General features: G+C 38.5%; 1 protein-coding gene across 1 annotated transcript in view; it reads left to right on the forward strand.

Annotated features, from left to right (window-relative positions):
• The window catches only part of LOC149238991 (uncharacterized), a 91178-nt gene extending 80841 nt beyond the window's left edge, over positions 1–10337 (forward strand). The window contains exon 6 of the mRNA XM_089373280.1: positions 9731–10337. Within this exon, the coding sequence (XP_089229406.1) occupies positions 9731–9987 (257 nt within the window). The 3' untranslated portion in view covers positions 9988–10337. The remainder of the gene's footprint in view (positions 1–9730) is intronic.
• The last annotated feature ends 8149 nt before the right edge of the window (positions 10338–18486 follow it).

The following is an 18486-nucleotide window of genomic DNA, read 5'->3' on the forward strand; positions in this document are numbered from 1 at the left end:
TATCCTACTCTCTCAACCAAATTTGATGGTACCCTAAGCGCAAGTCAATTTTGGAGAAGTACTTGGCTCCCCTCAACTCATCCATTAACTCGTCTATCCTCGAAATAGGGTACCGGTTCTTCAACGTCTTCTTGTTCAGAGCTAGGTAATCTATGCACATGTAGAGGGTCCCATCCTTCTTCTTTGCTAACGGAAGAAGTGAAGGGATTGGAACTCGACCTGATGTGGCCCAAAGCTAACAACTCCTGAATATCCCTCTCTATCTCATCCAAGTATGCCTTGGGATGTTTGTAGGGGGTGGTGATGATCGCCTGAACCCCCTCTTCAAGCTCCATAATGTGCTCGAACGCTTTATATGGGGGACAGTCTGGAGGAATCTCCCCAAAAACTGCCTGATGTCTTTGTAGGACTGCTAAAATGTCTAGATGATGTTGCCATGCTTGAGCCCCTATTCTTGTCTCTAAAATCTTGCACTCCATTGCCCATCTTATATCAACCTTATGCAAATTTGCCTTCATCTTGTTGGCTGTCACAAACTGAGGTAGGTAGGAATGCATGTCTCTCAACAACACGTTCTTCCCATTTGGCCCTATGAACTCCATCTCCATCACCCCGTAGTCTGTAGTGTAGCACCATATAAACACTAAACACCCAACACCACATTGGTGTTTGGCACATTCACCACGAAGAAGTCATCAGTGACTGTGTAGTTCCCCATTGTCAACTTCATCTTGGGGATCATCCTGGTGCACTCCATAGTTTGGTTCTCGAGTATCAGAACTGAGAAGCCCTCAAAAGGTTGCATCTCCAAACTCCTCCGGTGTACTAGTTGCGCATCTATGAAGTTGTGGGTAGCCCCACCATCGATCGAAACAGTCACTCTCTAATCCTAAATGGTGCCCCTGATCCTCAATGTATGATATCTCAGAATCCCTGTAAGTGCAATGATGGCCCCCTTGGCACCCTGATAACGTGACTCCTCCCCTGCATCATGGTGCTCCTCCTCTCCTCTGGGTTGCTCCTACTCACCCTCCTCGTGGGGATCATTGTCAAAAAATACCTCAGTATAGTGGGCCTTGCCCTTGGAACACTTGTGCCCAGGTTCCCAAGGCTCCTGACACGTAAAACACAGTTTCCTCCTCTGGAGTTCCCTCCTAGTCTCATCATCCATTTTCCCATGTCCTGTCTACTCCTTCTGTGGGGGTCTAGTGTCCTTACCTTTCTCAGGAAAGGTAGGCTTGGGAGGTAATTTGGTCTTAGGGACTGCATCCAGCATGTCCCTAGTCCTGGTGATCACATCATGCAAAGTCACAGGCTTGTAGGCCCTCACCCAACCACGCAATGGGTTTGTCAGCCCCTCCACGAACAACATGACCAATCTCGCCTTCGAGATGTCAGATACCATCACCAATAGCCTTTGGAATTCTGCAATATATGCTTTTGCGCTGCTTGTCTGCCTCAACTGCGACAACTCCCTAAACTAGAGCTGTGGGTCCTTCCTGTCAAATCACTCTATGAGGTTCCGTGTGAACTCTGTGTAGGAAATGAGGGCAACATGACCCAAAGTGATTAGCCCATGATACCACCATTCGTGTGTGTCTCCATCCAACTGCAAGGTGGCAACCTTAATAGCCTTTCTCTCCCTCATGGGGTTTAGCTGGAAATAAGTGTCCAACTTTTGCACCCATGCTCTAGCATAACTCTTGATTGATCCAACAAAGTTAGGAAGGGTTATTTTTCCCGCTATCCTCTGTATGTCCTGGTTTTGCTGACCTCCCCTATACGATGACCCATCTTCGGTTCTATGCTTCTCCTTCAAGTGGCAAAACTCCCCGAAAGACATGGCCATCTTAATCCTTGGGTCCAACGCATCATACTCTTCGATCCCCTTTGAGAATGACCTCATCAAAGCCTTGAATGAGTTTGTTTCTCCTAAGGGCCCATCCACAAATTGGGCCATCTTGGTGGTTTGTGTGTGTATGTGTTTGGATCCCATCACTAGTTCGAGATCCACCTTCCCCATTATTGTCCTGCTTCTCTTGATTCTGTAGATGAATACTAGCCAACTGTGCTAGCATGTCCATCGTGAGCTTTTGTTGCTTTGCCAAATTTGCCAATGTCAACTCCTTTCCCCCTTGTTCAAGCTCCTCCACATTCTCCATGGTTTCCCCGTCCTAGATTTCACGCTTTTTGGCTTGCTCTACTTCAATGTCAGAAAAAGGGTCAGGCCCTCGGCCTCTACCTCGTCCTCTTCTTCCTTGACCCCTGTCTCTACGAAACACCACACCTCCAAAACGTGGTGGCATCACTTATTATTTCTTCCATAGCTGGCCAAGAACATTCTCTGATACCATTGTAATATTCCTAATGGAAAAATTAACAGTGTATACCAAAATAGTAACTTGGAATGACAAAATAAATTAAAGCACAACCACTAATTAACACACAAGATATACCAACAAAATACTCTCAGCCATTTTATTAATAATCTGGAACTGGGTACATAGAACAAGATGAAATGATAGAACCTGGGCTTGCCAAGCAAGCTGAGCAAAACTGAGAAAGGTATCTTTGACCCAGATGAGGAATAACCCCGGACAAAAAATGCGCACTGCCCAGTGAGTTACTTGTTGCTGGCTGACAATTGAAATGATGATTTCTGCTTTGAATCCTGCCCAGATCAGCCTAAAACTCCACCCCTAGACTCCCCTCTAAAAACCCACAAAAACCCGTAAAGGGTTTGGCTCAACTCCAAGCAGTGTGGAAGCCCTCCAATAAGTGTGTACTTCTGCAAGAAATTTGCCTGCTGGAATTAATACCAACTCCGCCATTGGTAAATGCTTCCCTTATCAGAAAATTAGCCTCTAGAAGGCTTAATTCCTTGGCACCTCGGCCTCCTCAACCACCCAGCTCCAAGGCATGTGTAGGCTCTGTTCAGTGAGGCCCATGCACTGTCAAAAACTGAGGAATTCGACCCTCAAGAATGGCCCAAAATAATCCTGCAAAATGCCACCAAATTTCTGGCTCCAGGATGGGAAATGCTTCTGCAATCCATGCTCACCCAAATCAATGAAGCTGGCTTAGATAACTGCTAAGTCGAACTGCCTCTGCGCCTAGAAAGTGCGCACAATTAGTTCGATATGCTGCAAATATCACCTTGTGGAAGCCCCAGGATGGACTATCCAAATTTTTAGCAAGGGAGACACTCGAAGTTCTCCAAAACTGGTGTGGATTTCACTTGAAATCCTTGTGCTCAACAACACTCCAACCCTTGCACTAAACAACTTCAAGAGAGATAAAATTCTGAAATGTAATAGTCAAAAGATGGTGTGGAAATGCCTCCCTTTTGCCTTATATTCTCCTAGCCCATCCGTCCCCTCTTGGTGGTCCCCACTTTCCACTAATTTGCACTCTCTCCCTAAGGGGTGCGTATTTCCTCCTTGTGGCCCCCTTTTTGAGCGTGGGACCCATTTATCCATATCTCCTATGTTCAAAATTTGCTCGAAATTCCCCCCCAAAACTTAGCCTCTTTGCCCAAGTGACAAAATTGGGTTGAAGGCTTCCAATCTAGCAACTTATGTGATGGGGGATATTACACCTTGAGTGAGTTTAGTTCTTTGTTTATCATTTAAACCTAGGCTTTTGTACCAAATGGGTAATTTGGGTTGTGGAAGGCAATGAAGCATGAAAAGTGCTTCTTCGACCTGTGAACCGTGGGCTCTTGTAAGGCAAATATTTTTAGCAAGGCATTTCTCTACAAATCCTCTTAGTCACCCCCTTTGGGATTAAATTTTTGGGCACATTTGTAATTCAAAGCATTTGGAAGGCCTAGGAAGCAATCAGACCCTTCTTGGTCTAGAAAGTGCCCTCCCTCCAAAATGGTCCTTTTTTAGTAATTATTGTTTATGGTGGTTTCCTTTGATTGTATATACAAGTAAGCTATTTGTCGAGCGTTCTTGGTGCTTGGTCCCGAGGTTTTTCGAATGAGGCATCCACTCAGCCAGGAATTTGTATGATGGCTTAGTAACAAAATGGTGGCCTTGTGCTGATCTCTAGCACAATTTTCCCTAAGAAATGTGGATAAGATAATTGTGGACCACAATTAGACACTCAGATGATTTGGTCATAAAGATTGGCTTGCTTGCTTCATGAGCTTGATGGAGAGAATAAAATTGGAGCATGGCTATGGCCTTTCAAATGTATAAGTTGGCCACAAGCTACAAATGGATTTGCTTTAAGCCTGCTGTAGAAGGCCAACTAAATAAAATTTGGATAATATGATGCAAACACAAACTTGGTTATTTTTTATTAAACAATGTCTAGAAATTATGCTTGAGCTGAAGAAAGTTTTTTTTTGTATATATAACCTCATTATCGATGGCCTCCTTGTAAGCAAAAGAATAACTGACTTGGGAGAGTGGAATGTGTGGTGCTTGCATTATGGGCATGTAATATCCCAAACGAGATATTTGACTAATTTTGCAGAAATCTAGCTCAACCAAAATTTCTCCATAAAAATTACCATTCACTTAACAGAAGATTGCCGTGTAAAACATAATAAATAGAATGCATGCAATTCATCAATACTATGAGCATAAATAATCTCAACTTTTATTATAATAAGAAACTTGGGTTTACATGTTGATACAACAAAACAGCTGAGATGGAAAACTGGCCTCAAGAATCTGCTCCAATGCTATGCTGGCCCTCCAAATATGAACTAAAATGTCACTGCTGAGCTCTCCTGTGAATTTTGGATGAATTCACCAAGGGGCGATGGGTACTTTCCCAATCCCACTGAATCACCCGAGGGTTTTCATCTTGAGGCTACGAATGAAGTAGAGAACTGGGTCCTCAACCTCTCATACAAGAAGAAATATCAAATCCAAGATGTCCTCTAATGGCCTCCTCCTCTTTTTATAAATTTGATGGACCCCTCTAGAACCTCCTATTTTAATATTAATTAATCATGGAGCACTTTTCCCTCTTTTTATTTCAATTAGAATATTCTTTTTAATGTGGGAAAAGGATAAATTGGGCACCATGCCTTCTCAAGTCACTGAAAATCACTTAGAAGGATCCCGCCCTGTAGATCTTCTTGTTCCGTTTCCAACGAGCTATTTAACTAAGGTGTTCTGTCAAGTATTCTTCTCAGAATGCCACCTTAAGCATAACTAATTGAGTCATGCCCATTAATAACTCTGTTTTTTGAAAGTTGTCGGAATGCATTGGAACGAAAGACAAACTGTGCAGATGATGGAATATACCAAGCGAATGCCATCAGACCTCATAGAGACTCCTCAAAACCCCTCTAAAAGCCCCTGAGCCCGCTGAAAGAGTAAACCAACTCTTTTGACCTCGCTGCCTCCAACCCTAGAAGTCCATCCTGACCATGCTGTAAGGGAAAGCAGAAAAAGGAACATGATAGGGCATGTCAAAACTTTGTAACATATATTCTAGTTTTTCCCTTTGGCTTGGTTTGTTTGGGTTTGTGGGGAGTTAGTTTGTCAAAATATCTATCTATTGCTTTGAGTTGGGGCGTTGCCTTGTTTGGCCCTTGCCTACCTTGGGTCATTGAATTTTACGCCACTTGGTGTTGTTTATATTTGAAGCTATCTTTTGGATATGGAAGCAATAAAATGTTGCTTTGTTTAATGTTGATGCATAACTTCATTTCTCTTGGTTTTATGTAGCACTAATGTGTGCTAGTTTGCTCCTATAGATTACTATCTAGACATGCAAGGTATGACTAGAGATGGAACATCCAATAGTTTATTGAATATTGGCATGGATCTTTTTGTTTCCATCAGAATTGTACTCTTGTGTTTTCTTCTATTGTAAATCCTTCTTTATGCTCCTATCTTCTCCTCCGATAGTCACTGAATTTGCTCAAGGATTCACTAGAGGAGTCCAATTCAGTCTCTTCTTATGATTTAGATTTAAATTCATGCTTGGATTTAGAATGATTCTTATATTTTGATTCACAACTCCTTTCTTTGCATTTGAAACATTTAGTGCACTAGGTTCTTCCATCATCTTTCCCCATTAGGGTGTTTCTCAGAAACCTCATGGTTCCAATTAGTCCTCCTTGGTGGGCATGATTTTGTCAACTTGATACCTTGTGGAACAAAATTTTCTTACTTCTCTAGCTTGTTTTGTGGTGGAGTTTTCTTTTTGTGCCTAGGAGATATATCTCCCTTTGCATGTAGATTATTTAGTCCACTACGACAACCAATATATGGTAAAACCATTACACTCGTGTCATTCTAATTGGTCTGCCACCTCGACTCTATTGGTGTAATATGCTAACTAGAGAAATACAATGAAATATCAAAACATGAACTAGCTATAGCGAACAAATAAACATGCAACCTGAAAACTCCACAAGAACAACAATTTTAGAACACTATTGAGCAAAAATAATAGCGCTGAGCCATTTTATTGAATATCCAATGAGAAGTTGAGTACAAAATATAGTGGAATGTGTGCACCTGGGCTTGCTAAAGCAAGCACGCAAAACCTAGGTGAGAATGAAGAAAATTCCACGTTGAAATGGCTCACTGGCTGTACGCTTTGCCTCAAATCCGCTCCAAAAATTCTCAAAAAATAGAGAGGCTCCTCGCACCACAACCAAACCCAAAAATATTTTGAGCTAATTCCAGCTGACCCAGAATGCCTAGAATAGTGCGGAAATCCCAGTTAAACCAACAATTCGCCCTGCTATAAGAATGAGGATTTCAGGCCCGAATATTGCTCAGAAAATTTAAAAAAATTAAACACGGACTCCTCTCATAAAACCCAAAAGAACCCAAAAAAATTATCACGCTGAATCCACCAGTCACTGAGACCCCAAAATCAATGTGTGGCCCTTCACAGTCTATTAGTGAGCTACATAAATCGAACTGCTGCAAGAATGCACAATTTCCCCAAAGGGAAACACCTCCAAATCCTAGCAAATTCCTTCCTCAAACTACCGGCCAAAATCAGCTCCAATACCCGACAAAACACTATTGTTCAACCCATGCGTAGAGAATAACCAGTAAACCCCAGCGCAGCTCCAAAAAGAGAAATTGCAGCCCACAAATAATGTTGATCTCTGCCCTGCAAATCCTCTACAAAATCACTGGCATCAATAGGGAAAATCACCTGCAAAATAGTTGGAACTCCAACCCACAATAGTTGATTCCCCAATGAGCAACTCGAACTGCCTCTGTGCCCAAGGAGTGGCAAACTGAGTGAATACCTGCAATTGGACTCCCCAAATTACCTCACTAGGGAGACACTAAAAGTTCTCCAAAATGAGGGTGAAATTTCTGTTTGGAAATTCCTTGTGCTAAACAACACTAGTTGACTTGGCTAAGCAGCTCAAGCAAACTCTCCAATTCTGAAATGAAATGCCAAATAGAATGATCAAAATGAGGCTCTATCCTTCCTTTTATTGTTGCTTTCCTTTCCTCATACCATGGTTCGATTTCTCTCACACTATGCTTTGATACCATGGTTTGATTCTTCCCATGGTTCGATTTCCCTTTTTGGTAACCTCCACAACTTATGTTCACTTTAATTTTTCTTCTTTTCCTAAGTCCCAACCATTGTCTTTTCTCCAAAATTTATTTAATACCTCCACAACTTATTTCTCTTAATTTTATTTATCTAAAAATATTTATTATTTGCCAAATTTGCAAAATTGAGAATTTCCCTTATCAAAATTATTAATTGGGAACATTACAATTGGAGTTCATTATTCTGGATGATCTGTCCTCTATATCTGATAGTATGATTCTCTTTGTTTCAGAGAGGCATTCATGAAATTGATGGATTGCCCCCCGAATGTTGGCTACTATTTTCACCATCTTAAAATTATAAGATCTCACACCTTTACTCATAAGTAGGATTAGATTACCATCTCATCATCATTTTCGCTATCAAACCTTCTTCACAAAGCATTAACAAAAGAATAACCTTCTTTCTATTGGTTTATGGACTCCTTGGATATGGATTCATCGAGGAACAATAGCTTCTTAGATGAACCTATATAGAATGCTTCCACATCCCCTATAATGCTACTTTAACCGTTATTGAGACGTTACCCAAAGGCACAAAGGTTGGTTACTAAAGTAGTGATTTGAATACATCAGATCTATTACATAAACATCGGATCAAAAAGGAACCATTTGATGAATAAAGCAGAGAATAAATTAACTCCACCAATCAACATCCCATCAACAGCGTTATGTAACTCATAGTAAGACGACTATGAAAGACAACATCCCTAGATAAATGAACACAATGTTTTTACAATGGGAAAAACCTTTTGATGGAAGAAAAACCAACTTTGAAAAGTTGTAAATACTTATCTCAATTGCAACCAGAATATTACAACCATCTGATGTTCGCCTCCACTATCTGCTAGCATAAGACAATAAAGCATGAGCAACTCTAGTCTAGTCCTTACTCTATTTATACATTGAGGGTTTGACTTAGTCAACCTGATGACTAGGCAAACCCATACCTCTCTTATTTTAATCAAAATAATTACAACTTATTGAAGCAAGGGGTTTATAGGCCCAACAATGTCTGCACCCAAAATCTCTACAGTAGCTTTATATCATTAAATAGCTAATGGAATGTTGAGGTTCAAAGGGGCTTAGTTCAGATTTCTGGTAATTTGTTTGAATTGCATATATAGAATTGTTCGTTCAGAAATCTCGTGCCTCCTTGGGCATTTTCATATAATACTAGGTCTAGAGATGTATCACCCTGTTCCTTGCTGAGATGCTTTACCTATGGCAGAAAACTCTCAGAAGCAGATCTCCTCCCTTTGCCAACTCCATGCTCACAACCTTTTACTTCCAGCCTCTAGATGGTTCCAATTGCAAGAAACATCACGAGTAAAATGCAATACTAAGTCAGGCAGTGTATATTTCAACCCTCGGGACATACCACCAACAGATGTCAGGAGTCTCATCACACATTTCTTCTCAGCCATGGATGATGGAAGAGAAGATGGTTGACAACTATTTTGGTTCTAGTCTTCTTCTTTCTTGCTGTCTGAACCCTTGACCATTTTGTTCTGTTTGCTCTCTAGGGTTTGATGGCATCTATTTTGACACTCTCCTTGTACTGTTTTATTTCTTTTACTTCTTACAGAGATGGTTCAACACTTCCAATGCTCAGTGACTCAGTCAGCATTATTCTTTTATTAGTCCAAGATGGTTCAGATGCTTACCCAAGATGGTTCCAATAACCAGACACATCATTAGTGAAAATGCAAGCCAGGTAGCATAGATTTTGGGACATACCACCAGCAGATGGCAGGAGTCTCATTAGACATTAAACATTTCTTCTCAGCCTTGGATGTTAGAAGAGAAGACAGCTGACAACATTTTTAGTTCTGGTTTTCTTCCTTCTTGTCCTCCAAACCCTTGCTCATTTTGCTCTTTTGGGCTCTCTAGGGTTTGATGGCATCTGTTTCAAGTTTCAACATTCTCCTTGTACTCTTTTATTTCCTTTACAGTTTTTACAGAGATGCATTCACCTCCCAATGCTTACACATCATTGTACTTTTGTTAGTCCCATTGGCCATTCATGGTTACCGGTGGACGCTGGATGGTAATATATAAATAAAGAAAATTAGAAAGGTAGTAGCTTTATGATTTCTGTAATGTTTGGTTTGCAGATTAGATAAGTCCTAATGATGCATCATCTGTGAATTTCCTTTTTTGAACAGGAGCAGTAAAGTTTGCACGAACAGAGGGGCTGATCCCAGCTCCTGAACCAACTCATGCCATTGCCGCAGCAATCAGGGAAGCCTTGCAATGCAAGGAGACAGGGGAAACCAAGGTCATTCTGATAGCCTTGTGTGGGCATGGACATTTTGATCTCTTTTCCTATGAAAAATATCTGAAAGGTCAAATGGTAGATCTAGAATACCCAGATGAGAAGATTAAAGCAGCCATGGCCAACATCCCAAGTTTTCTTCGGTGATGACTCATTTTTCTGAGGTCAGGGCTGATCTACTTTAAGATTTGCATTATTTTCTTTGAGTGGGAAGAACATATGACTGTTGAGTTACCAACTGTGAATAAACAATGAAATATATTAAAATTTCGTGAATGTTATAATTATTCTGTTTAATAAGGTAATGGAAAAATGCAACCTTACAAAGATGATATAGTTGCCGTTGCCCGTGACTAATAAACAGAGTGTCCTATTTTGTACCAAACAAGGATGATATAGTGATATAGTTGCCGTTGCCAGTGACTAAGAAACAAAGACTCTTATTTTATACTAAAGAAGGCCGCATAGCTAGCGGTCCTGTCGTTTAGTTTAATTTAGTTATTAATGTATTTTGTATTATTATGATGTAATTAGTTTAAGTTAAATGTAATAATTATTGTTGTTATGTTGTTTCTTTTCCAAGATGTTATATAACAATTTCGTTTTTCTTTTAATGTGCCATTTATCGAGGGAATTGGTTCAAGAATTTTCGTACTTTTCATGGGTGACATTGATAAATTGTATTTACAATGTGAGTCTTTTATCTTTTTACAACTTTTGTATGGTGGTGTTCATGTATTTTTTCCTTGCAGCTTTGTTTATATAATGTTTTATTTAAAAAAAATATTTTAATTGTGAATAAGGTGGGTGACATTGATAAATTGTATTTACAATGTGAGTCTTATCTTTTTACAACTTTTGTATGGTGGTGTTCATGTATTTTTTCCTTGCAGCTTTGTTTATATAATGTTTTATTTAAAAAAAATATTTTAATTGTGAATAAGGTGCCCATTTAATAATAATCATGACTTTGGAGGAGTTTCATTAGATTTCTTTTATGTACCACTCCTTATGAACATGTCATCAAAGTCATCATGGTACTGTAAAGATTTTGAAAATAATAATTGCATTAACAACTAATATATTATTTATTTTTTATTGTTTTCTATCATAGATATTGTAATCTCTATGATGTATATAATTGGTAGAAGATATATATATATAAAGAGTTTTACAATATATTATTAAAAGACAATAAGAAAAAAAAAAAAAAAAATATATATATATATATATATATATATATATATAAAGAGTTTTACAATATATTATTAAAAGACAATAAGAAAAACAAAATGTATTTAACTTATTCATTTATTTTGAATTTCACATCAAAATATGATATCTAGTTAACTGTGAATGATCTGGGACTAGTTACACTAAATAATGGTTTAGTGTAATCTATCTTTTTGCTTGTGGTCAATTAATTTTTGAGCCAATTATTTAAATAAACAATGTTTTAGTGAATTTTAAGGAAATTTAAAATTGTGTAAATATCTTTATAATATATATCAGAAAATTAAACCTATTCATTTCTTTAGCAAGAGGAGCATATAAATAGCAATCCAGTTGTTTTTAGTTTGTCTTTTGTTTTCTTCTTTTCTTAATTATTTATTGGAATAAGAAATTATATATATCATTATAATATATTTCAAAACCTTATTTATCCATTATTATTATTATTATTATTTATTTAAATTGGATCACATCAATTACAATTAAGATTTAAAAAAATGGTTGAAATTATAATTTTGAAGTAATTTTCATAATTTTGAATTGCTTCATTTTTCTCAATTTCTTTATATACTCAAGAGTACAATTTAGAAAGTTTAAATTAGAAGTTAAAAGTCTAGATTACAATTTAGAAAGTCTAGTATATAATTGCCTTTCCCATCAACCATGGCCGTGATAAATGGAATTAAAAAGCCCATAACATTGAGACTAGTAGCAAGATTGTCAAAGGAATGATGTGTTTTGACATATGGTCCTTTAAAACAAATATATAATTCCAAATTCTTTCCATCGATGAACTTTAGTGATGGATGATATCAAAACCCTAGTACTTCAATTTGTAACTATTTATTTAATGGTGGACCTGAAAACACACGATACAATATTTAACACCGTTGGAATTGGAAATATACTTCATCTTGCATGATTTTGAGATTGCAAGAATACTTCCATAATCCTCATTTTGGTAAATTGCATATACGTTAATGCACTCACTATTGGTTACTTTGGTAAATTGCATATACTTTAATGTACTCACTACTTGTTACTTGTTACTTCGGTGAATTGCATATACGTTAATGTACTCACTACTTGTTACTTGAGCCAATTCAGACCTCAACTACCATTTGCATGAGCTTCTCAAAATGAAAATGACAAGGTAATTGCTCCCATCCACAAAAGTCACATTGTCAACACCCTTATCGAGGCAAATAATGGTTATCGTCTGTATAATTTATTTTAGTCATAGGATGGGATAGGGTGATATGGATTGTGTCAGTTGTGCCATCAGTGGAGGATCTGGTTTGTACAAGCTAAGAATTATTAAAGAGCGGAGGAGCCACTTAAATTCATGAAATTTAAAATAAATAAATCTAAATGTTTAATAACTTGTTTAGTTCTTTTCACTTAGTTCGAGATCTTGATGTACGATCCACGTTAAGGACAATGTGAACTGGAGTGAGGAGGAAAACTTTGTTGGCGGAGAAGCTTGTCCGTACAAGCTTATAATGATTACTTAATAAGACGAAGATTGGAACAACCAATCATATTTAAAAAAATTAAAATAATTTATTTAAAAAAAAAATAAAAAAATTAGATTACTAATGTTAAATTTAGCGAATATGATTTAATATTTAGTCAAATAAGAAACTAATTCACAGTCAAAGAGATATCAAAGGCGTATATCCACAGTCTGTGATAGGGATAATAACAAGAATAGAGAACTTCAAAGTCAATTCAGTGCACCCAAAATCCTTTATAAATGATACCTTCTAAATTTCCGTTTTATTGCTTCACTCTAAAGAAGTGACATCAAAATATATATTTACTCTTTTGCTTAATATTGTGGCTGATTAATCGCTACCGTTAGTTGTTAATCTCTCAATATTTTATTTTCATCTTTAAAAATGCATCCACAAAATATGTATTTTGGTAGATGTTTCTTCTATTTTCGTATGCTTCATTTTCAATTTAGGTAGGAACCTGCCACTATGTAGGGTTTTCTTGGATTAAGGATGCACGTGCATGATCCTTGTATCAAAAATCTCTTTTTTCAAGGGACCACGATATTTAGGGAGAAAATAGAAGCACTGCAGTCAATTTTCTTTCCGTTGTTGAGTTTGATTCCTTAATGGCATTATTGGTCTTAAATACAAAGAATAGATTGTTTGCCTTATTTGTAAGGTTTATTATTTAGATGGGGTTATGCTTGAGGATGAATCAGTTTGGAGTACTTCGCCATTTGGCGACACTAATTCTACAATCCTTCTGATTTGTTTTTCATCTCTAGGAGTAGCAAATGGTTGTGCTAAATTTGTAAATTTTCCTCCCGCCCCTCTCTCTATCTCTCTCCATATATATATATATCATTGAAGGAAAGTTTCTAGATGAGTTTGTTTAGTTTGGTTATTTTGTATAATATGGCAATACATGACTTCAGCCTTTCGAGATGATAAAGCTATTTCACTTTGGTTGATTCATATGTTCAGTAAAGTTCTTACATGGAACAATTCTTAGCCAAGCAAAATTATTTCTATTTATCCAACCTTGATGGTAAGCTTTTGCAATTACCAATAGATGGAAAATATCTTGCATTTTATATTTCAGCTTGATTATGTAATTTAATAAGATTAGAATAGGTAGGATTGTGTGCCTTGCATTCTTGCTTTTGCATCCTTTCTACTTTTCCTCGTGTTGTTTTTCTTGCATAATTAGATTATTTTATTGCCTTTTCATAGTTTAGTTGATATTTTGTATTTTCCCACATCACAGGGTGACAATTAGCACCTCACCCTTTTATGGCTAATAATTTCTTTAGAGTGATATAGGTAGCAAGTCTATAAGCACTAGGGATTGTTGAGATTCTCATGCAATTTTTGTTCGAGCACATGGATCATGTGCTCCATGTTGAGCTCCGTGAGTTAGAACCAAATGTTACCCACCCAAGTGGGTGATCCTTAGGAGACGTTTTTCTCCTATTTTTTTTCAACTTTCCAACTAGTAGCCCTATGATGATGCACAAATATCTAGCCTCAAAGGCCTCCCATCCATCTAGCTTACTCAACAGATAAAGGTGGGCCATCTATCATAAGGTACATTAACAATTTTTGTAATCATGTGTTTTCGTTTAATGTTTAAGGGAATTCTAGTATGGATCATAGGTTGAAATGAATGAAAAGCTACGTTTCTTTGTATACTTGTTCCCATGCTTCACCTTGGTGGCTATCCTTTGGCCCTAGTCCAATGTGACCTTCATTGAAGCCTTTATTTCCACTGTCTAAAAGGGGCACAAATAGGAGGCACTGATTGATGTTACATTTCCATGGTAATCCATACTTAACACCTTCCATTTGTCCCTTATATCCACATCCCATCTTCGAATTAATTGTTATCTATCAACATTGGTTCCCTGTTTTCTCTTTCCTCGAGTAGGGGCCCATAATTTTTTCCTAAGAGGTTGATGCAATGGAAATAAAAGGAAGAGCATGAGTCATAATGATAAAATGCAAAAGATTGACTGGGATATAATAAAGTGCGTAGACAACTTAGCTTGAACTCTACTCCCCTCATTAGCCCTCACCCAATTCTTAATTGTTGTATCAGCTATCAAAATCAAAGGAACAATGAATAACACAACCTTGATTAACAATAAACCACTTCATTCTTAAGGGGTTAATAATGCATAAATGAAAGCACATAACCAAAACTATGCAAGAAAAATAAAATTAATAAAGAAAAAGGTGCATAAGAGGGGTTATAAAAATAGGCTAAGGAAAGGGGTAAATTAGGTATCATGATTGCTCCCTCTTCACATTCTAACATTTAAGGATGATGGAATTTCATAGCTGGTACAAAGATTGTGGCATCCTCCATGAAGTAAACCCAAACCATAACAATAACCACTTGCACCTACTGATTGATGGACCAGTCTACGAATTGTTCCTTGCCTTAGGGTTGGAAGCATCTAATAGGGCCCTTTGATAACCCTTCCATATCTAAGCATAGCAACCTATTTACAAAACGCTAGGAAGACATTTAAAGATGATGCTTGCGTGAAGTACTTTTGTGCATTTTGCATTAGGCATGGCCCACTATGATACTCTTATGGTTATTTTACCTATGATGATGATATCACTTAATTTTGAGAGCATGTTTTTGAAGCTTACTCCTAGGTATAATTTCCATCACGCAAGAGATTGTATGATACTTCTCCAACACTCCAGAGAGGACATCCAACACCATTTGATGACCATTTTGGGCACCAGAGCTAGGATGTTGACCACCTTTTGAGTAGCGTTGACCTTAGGATGTATCCAATACTAATGATGACCATCTCCTCTCCATCTAAAACCTGAAACATTGTGCATTTGAACTAGGACATTAACTAGAGAGATGACATACCCCAGACTCAACAAGATGCCCCTAGGCTAGAATTGTACCTTCTTGATGGACATTGACTTGTTGTTGAGCTGATTTGATGATGATGATCACTTGAGAATCCTCTGGAGGGGATGGTACACTTCTCTAGATGATGACATCATGTCCTAATTTTATGGTGTTCCCTTCATGTAGCTTGGAGCATTGACATAAGATTGAATGATGATGACATATTTATGAGAAGATGACCTTTCTAAGTGAGGAGCACTCTTTAACCCATCCATGAAACATTTTGATGGATATATTCACTTTTAAAGGATGATGTCACCTTTGGAGGCCTTTTTACTCACATTTATGGCTAACGATGAGACTTATTATTATGTTTCAACACTGAGATAACTATCTTTTAGGTTGGCTTGTGACCTCCTTAACTTACAATCACATAATTTATTATTTTTAGGGCTTTTAGTCAACTTTACTCCTAAATTGACTTGGTTTCACTCCTATAAATAGAGTGAAGTTTATTTGGAGAGAATCATTATAACACACTCAATCATTCATTAGAGGGTGCACACTAGTAGCACCTTTTCTCTTTGATGTAATGAATAATTAATAAAGCAAATTTTCTTGGGGAGGATATTGTGATTGGAGGGAACTTTCTCCGGGATGATAGTTGTGGTTCTATGGTGATTTTGTGCAAATTTATTTCAAGTACCTTCCATTTCGTAGTTGTTGTATAATTAGGTTTTCACTAAATTTTTCACCATATCTTTTATGGCTCCAACTTTCCTATTGCAAAATTATCATCTAGTTTCAATCAAGGAACCTTGATATAACTTCCTTGACTTTTTAACTTCAATTGATGCATAGGAAGCCATCCACTCCATCTGGACCAAGCATCTAAAAAGCATCATTCTCAAGATTGACTTGTCCAAAGCTTTTGACCGGGTCAGCTGGCTTTATATTAAGATGCTGCTAATTCATTTGGGCTTCCCTCACAATTACATCACTTGGATTATGGCCTGCATTACCACACCCTCCTTAAGTGTCCTCATCAATGGCTCAACCTCTCACTTCTTTCACCCTGAAAGGGGGCTTAGGCAGGGCTGCCCTCTATCCCCACTTCTATTTCTTATTGTCATGGAGGGTCTAAGTCGTTTGATTGCATCAGCCAAAAGGGATGGAGATATCTGTGGACTCAAGATCACATAGGACTGCTTCCTCACACATCTCCTATTTGTGGACGATGTGTTTATTTTTCTTGATGGCAGCATTCGGGATTCCAGATCCTTTTCCAAGATTCTCCTCCTCTTCTCGTCCGCTACTGGGATGCTTGCCAACCAAACCAAATCCACCATAACCTTTACTCGTACCTCTGTTCATGAATCTCAATTTGCTCACCAGGTCTTTCCCTACAGTATCCACCCCTTGGATAGAGGTCTCAAATATCTAGGTTATTGGCTTAAACCTACTTGCCATAGAATCGCAGATTGGGTCTGGCTGGTTACAAAACTGGAGAAGAAACTATCCATCTGGAGTCATAGATATTTATCCAGGGTGGGCAGATTGGTGCTTATCAAATCGGTCCTGGAAGCTACACCGGTTTACTGGATGGCACTTGCTTGGATTCCCAGGAATATCCTATCTCGACTGAAACAATTATGCAACAGATACCTCTGGAACGGGAATCAGGATAAAAGATTATTTGCATGGATCAGCTGGCAAAAAATTGCATTGCCAAAGAAATGGGGAGGATGGGGACTGAAAGATCTCCCCCTCTTCGCCCAAGCCTTAGCTGCTAAAATGGGCTGGACCTTGTTGACTGGTCAGAATCTATGGACTCACATCTCATACCATAAATATATCTGGCCACAAAACATGCTGGACTAGGCTCGTCTTCCCACATGGCCGTCGAGGCATTGCTCCACTCCCTCCCCCATATAAGAGATAATCTGGTGTGGCGAATTAATGATGGCTCCCTGGGTAGGATCGGGCTGGATCCGTGGATTGGCTGTGGAGGAAGACACCTACTATCCAGAGACCTCATCACATATCTACATGCACATGAGATCAAGGTTTTCTCGCACATTGCAGACCAACAAAATTCGAATATATTTTCACAAGCTTGGAAATCGGCACAGCATATCGACCTTCCTCCCCGATGGCACCAGGAATGGAATGAATATATCCAAGCACTATTGGAATCCCACATCAGGATAAAAGAGGGACCTGATGAATTAGTTTGGTGTCTGGCAGAGAATGGTATTTATTCCCCAAAGTCAGGTTATAGCTCATTGATACAACACAAAAAACCAGAACAGACATTGAATTGGTGGAGTCACATTTGGAAGCTTACTGCACCTCCGCGCACTAGACTTTTCTTCTGGTGCATTCTTAAAGACATAGTGCCCACGGGGGAGCATCTTACTCATAGAGCTATTTTTGGGCCTACCTGGTGCATACTGTGTAAACGCGAATCGGAATCCACGGAACATCTTTTCTTACTCTGCACCGCAATACAAGCTCTTTGGCGGAGCATATCCTCATCTATCGTTTTCGCGGGGTTATGGACTGGCAATGATCTTAGCAGCGCATGGGAGGATTGGTCTGGTAGACACAAGGGATCTAAACTCCAGTGCCTTCCCTTACTTGTCAGCTGGTCCGTCTGGCAGGCACGCAACCGATACATATTTGATAACAAATCCGTGTGTTGGCCACACATTGAGGCTGGAATAATCTCTGCATATCATGAATTGTCAGATCCTATACCTCCTAGAGAGCACCGCACTCACCCACCTCCCAGCATTGACAAAGCCACCCCCTGGGCCTTCTTTGATGGGGCTGCAAATCAACAGGGTTGTGGAGGTGGCTTCATTCTTTTCATAAATGAACATCATTTTTACAAAGTAAAGATGGGATTAGGAGCTGGCACCAACAATTACGCGGAACTCATTACCCTCCGTCACCTATTGCATTTCTCCTTGGGACATCAGTGCTTCAATCTAAATATATTTGGGGACTCAAAGATTATTATTAACTGGT

The sequence above is a fragment of the Pinus tabuliformis genome, chromosome 8 (assembly GCF_031772625.1).
Source record: "Pinus tabuliformis cultivar Carrire ecotype Pingquan chromosome 8, CPIR1, whole genome shotgun sequence".
Classification (NCBI taxonomy): Eukaryota; Viridiplantae; Streptophyta; class Pinopsida; order Pinales; family Pinaceae; genus Pinus; species Pinus tabuliformis.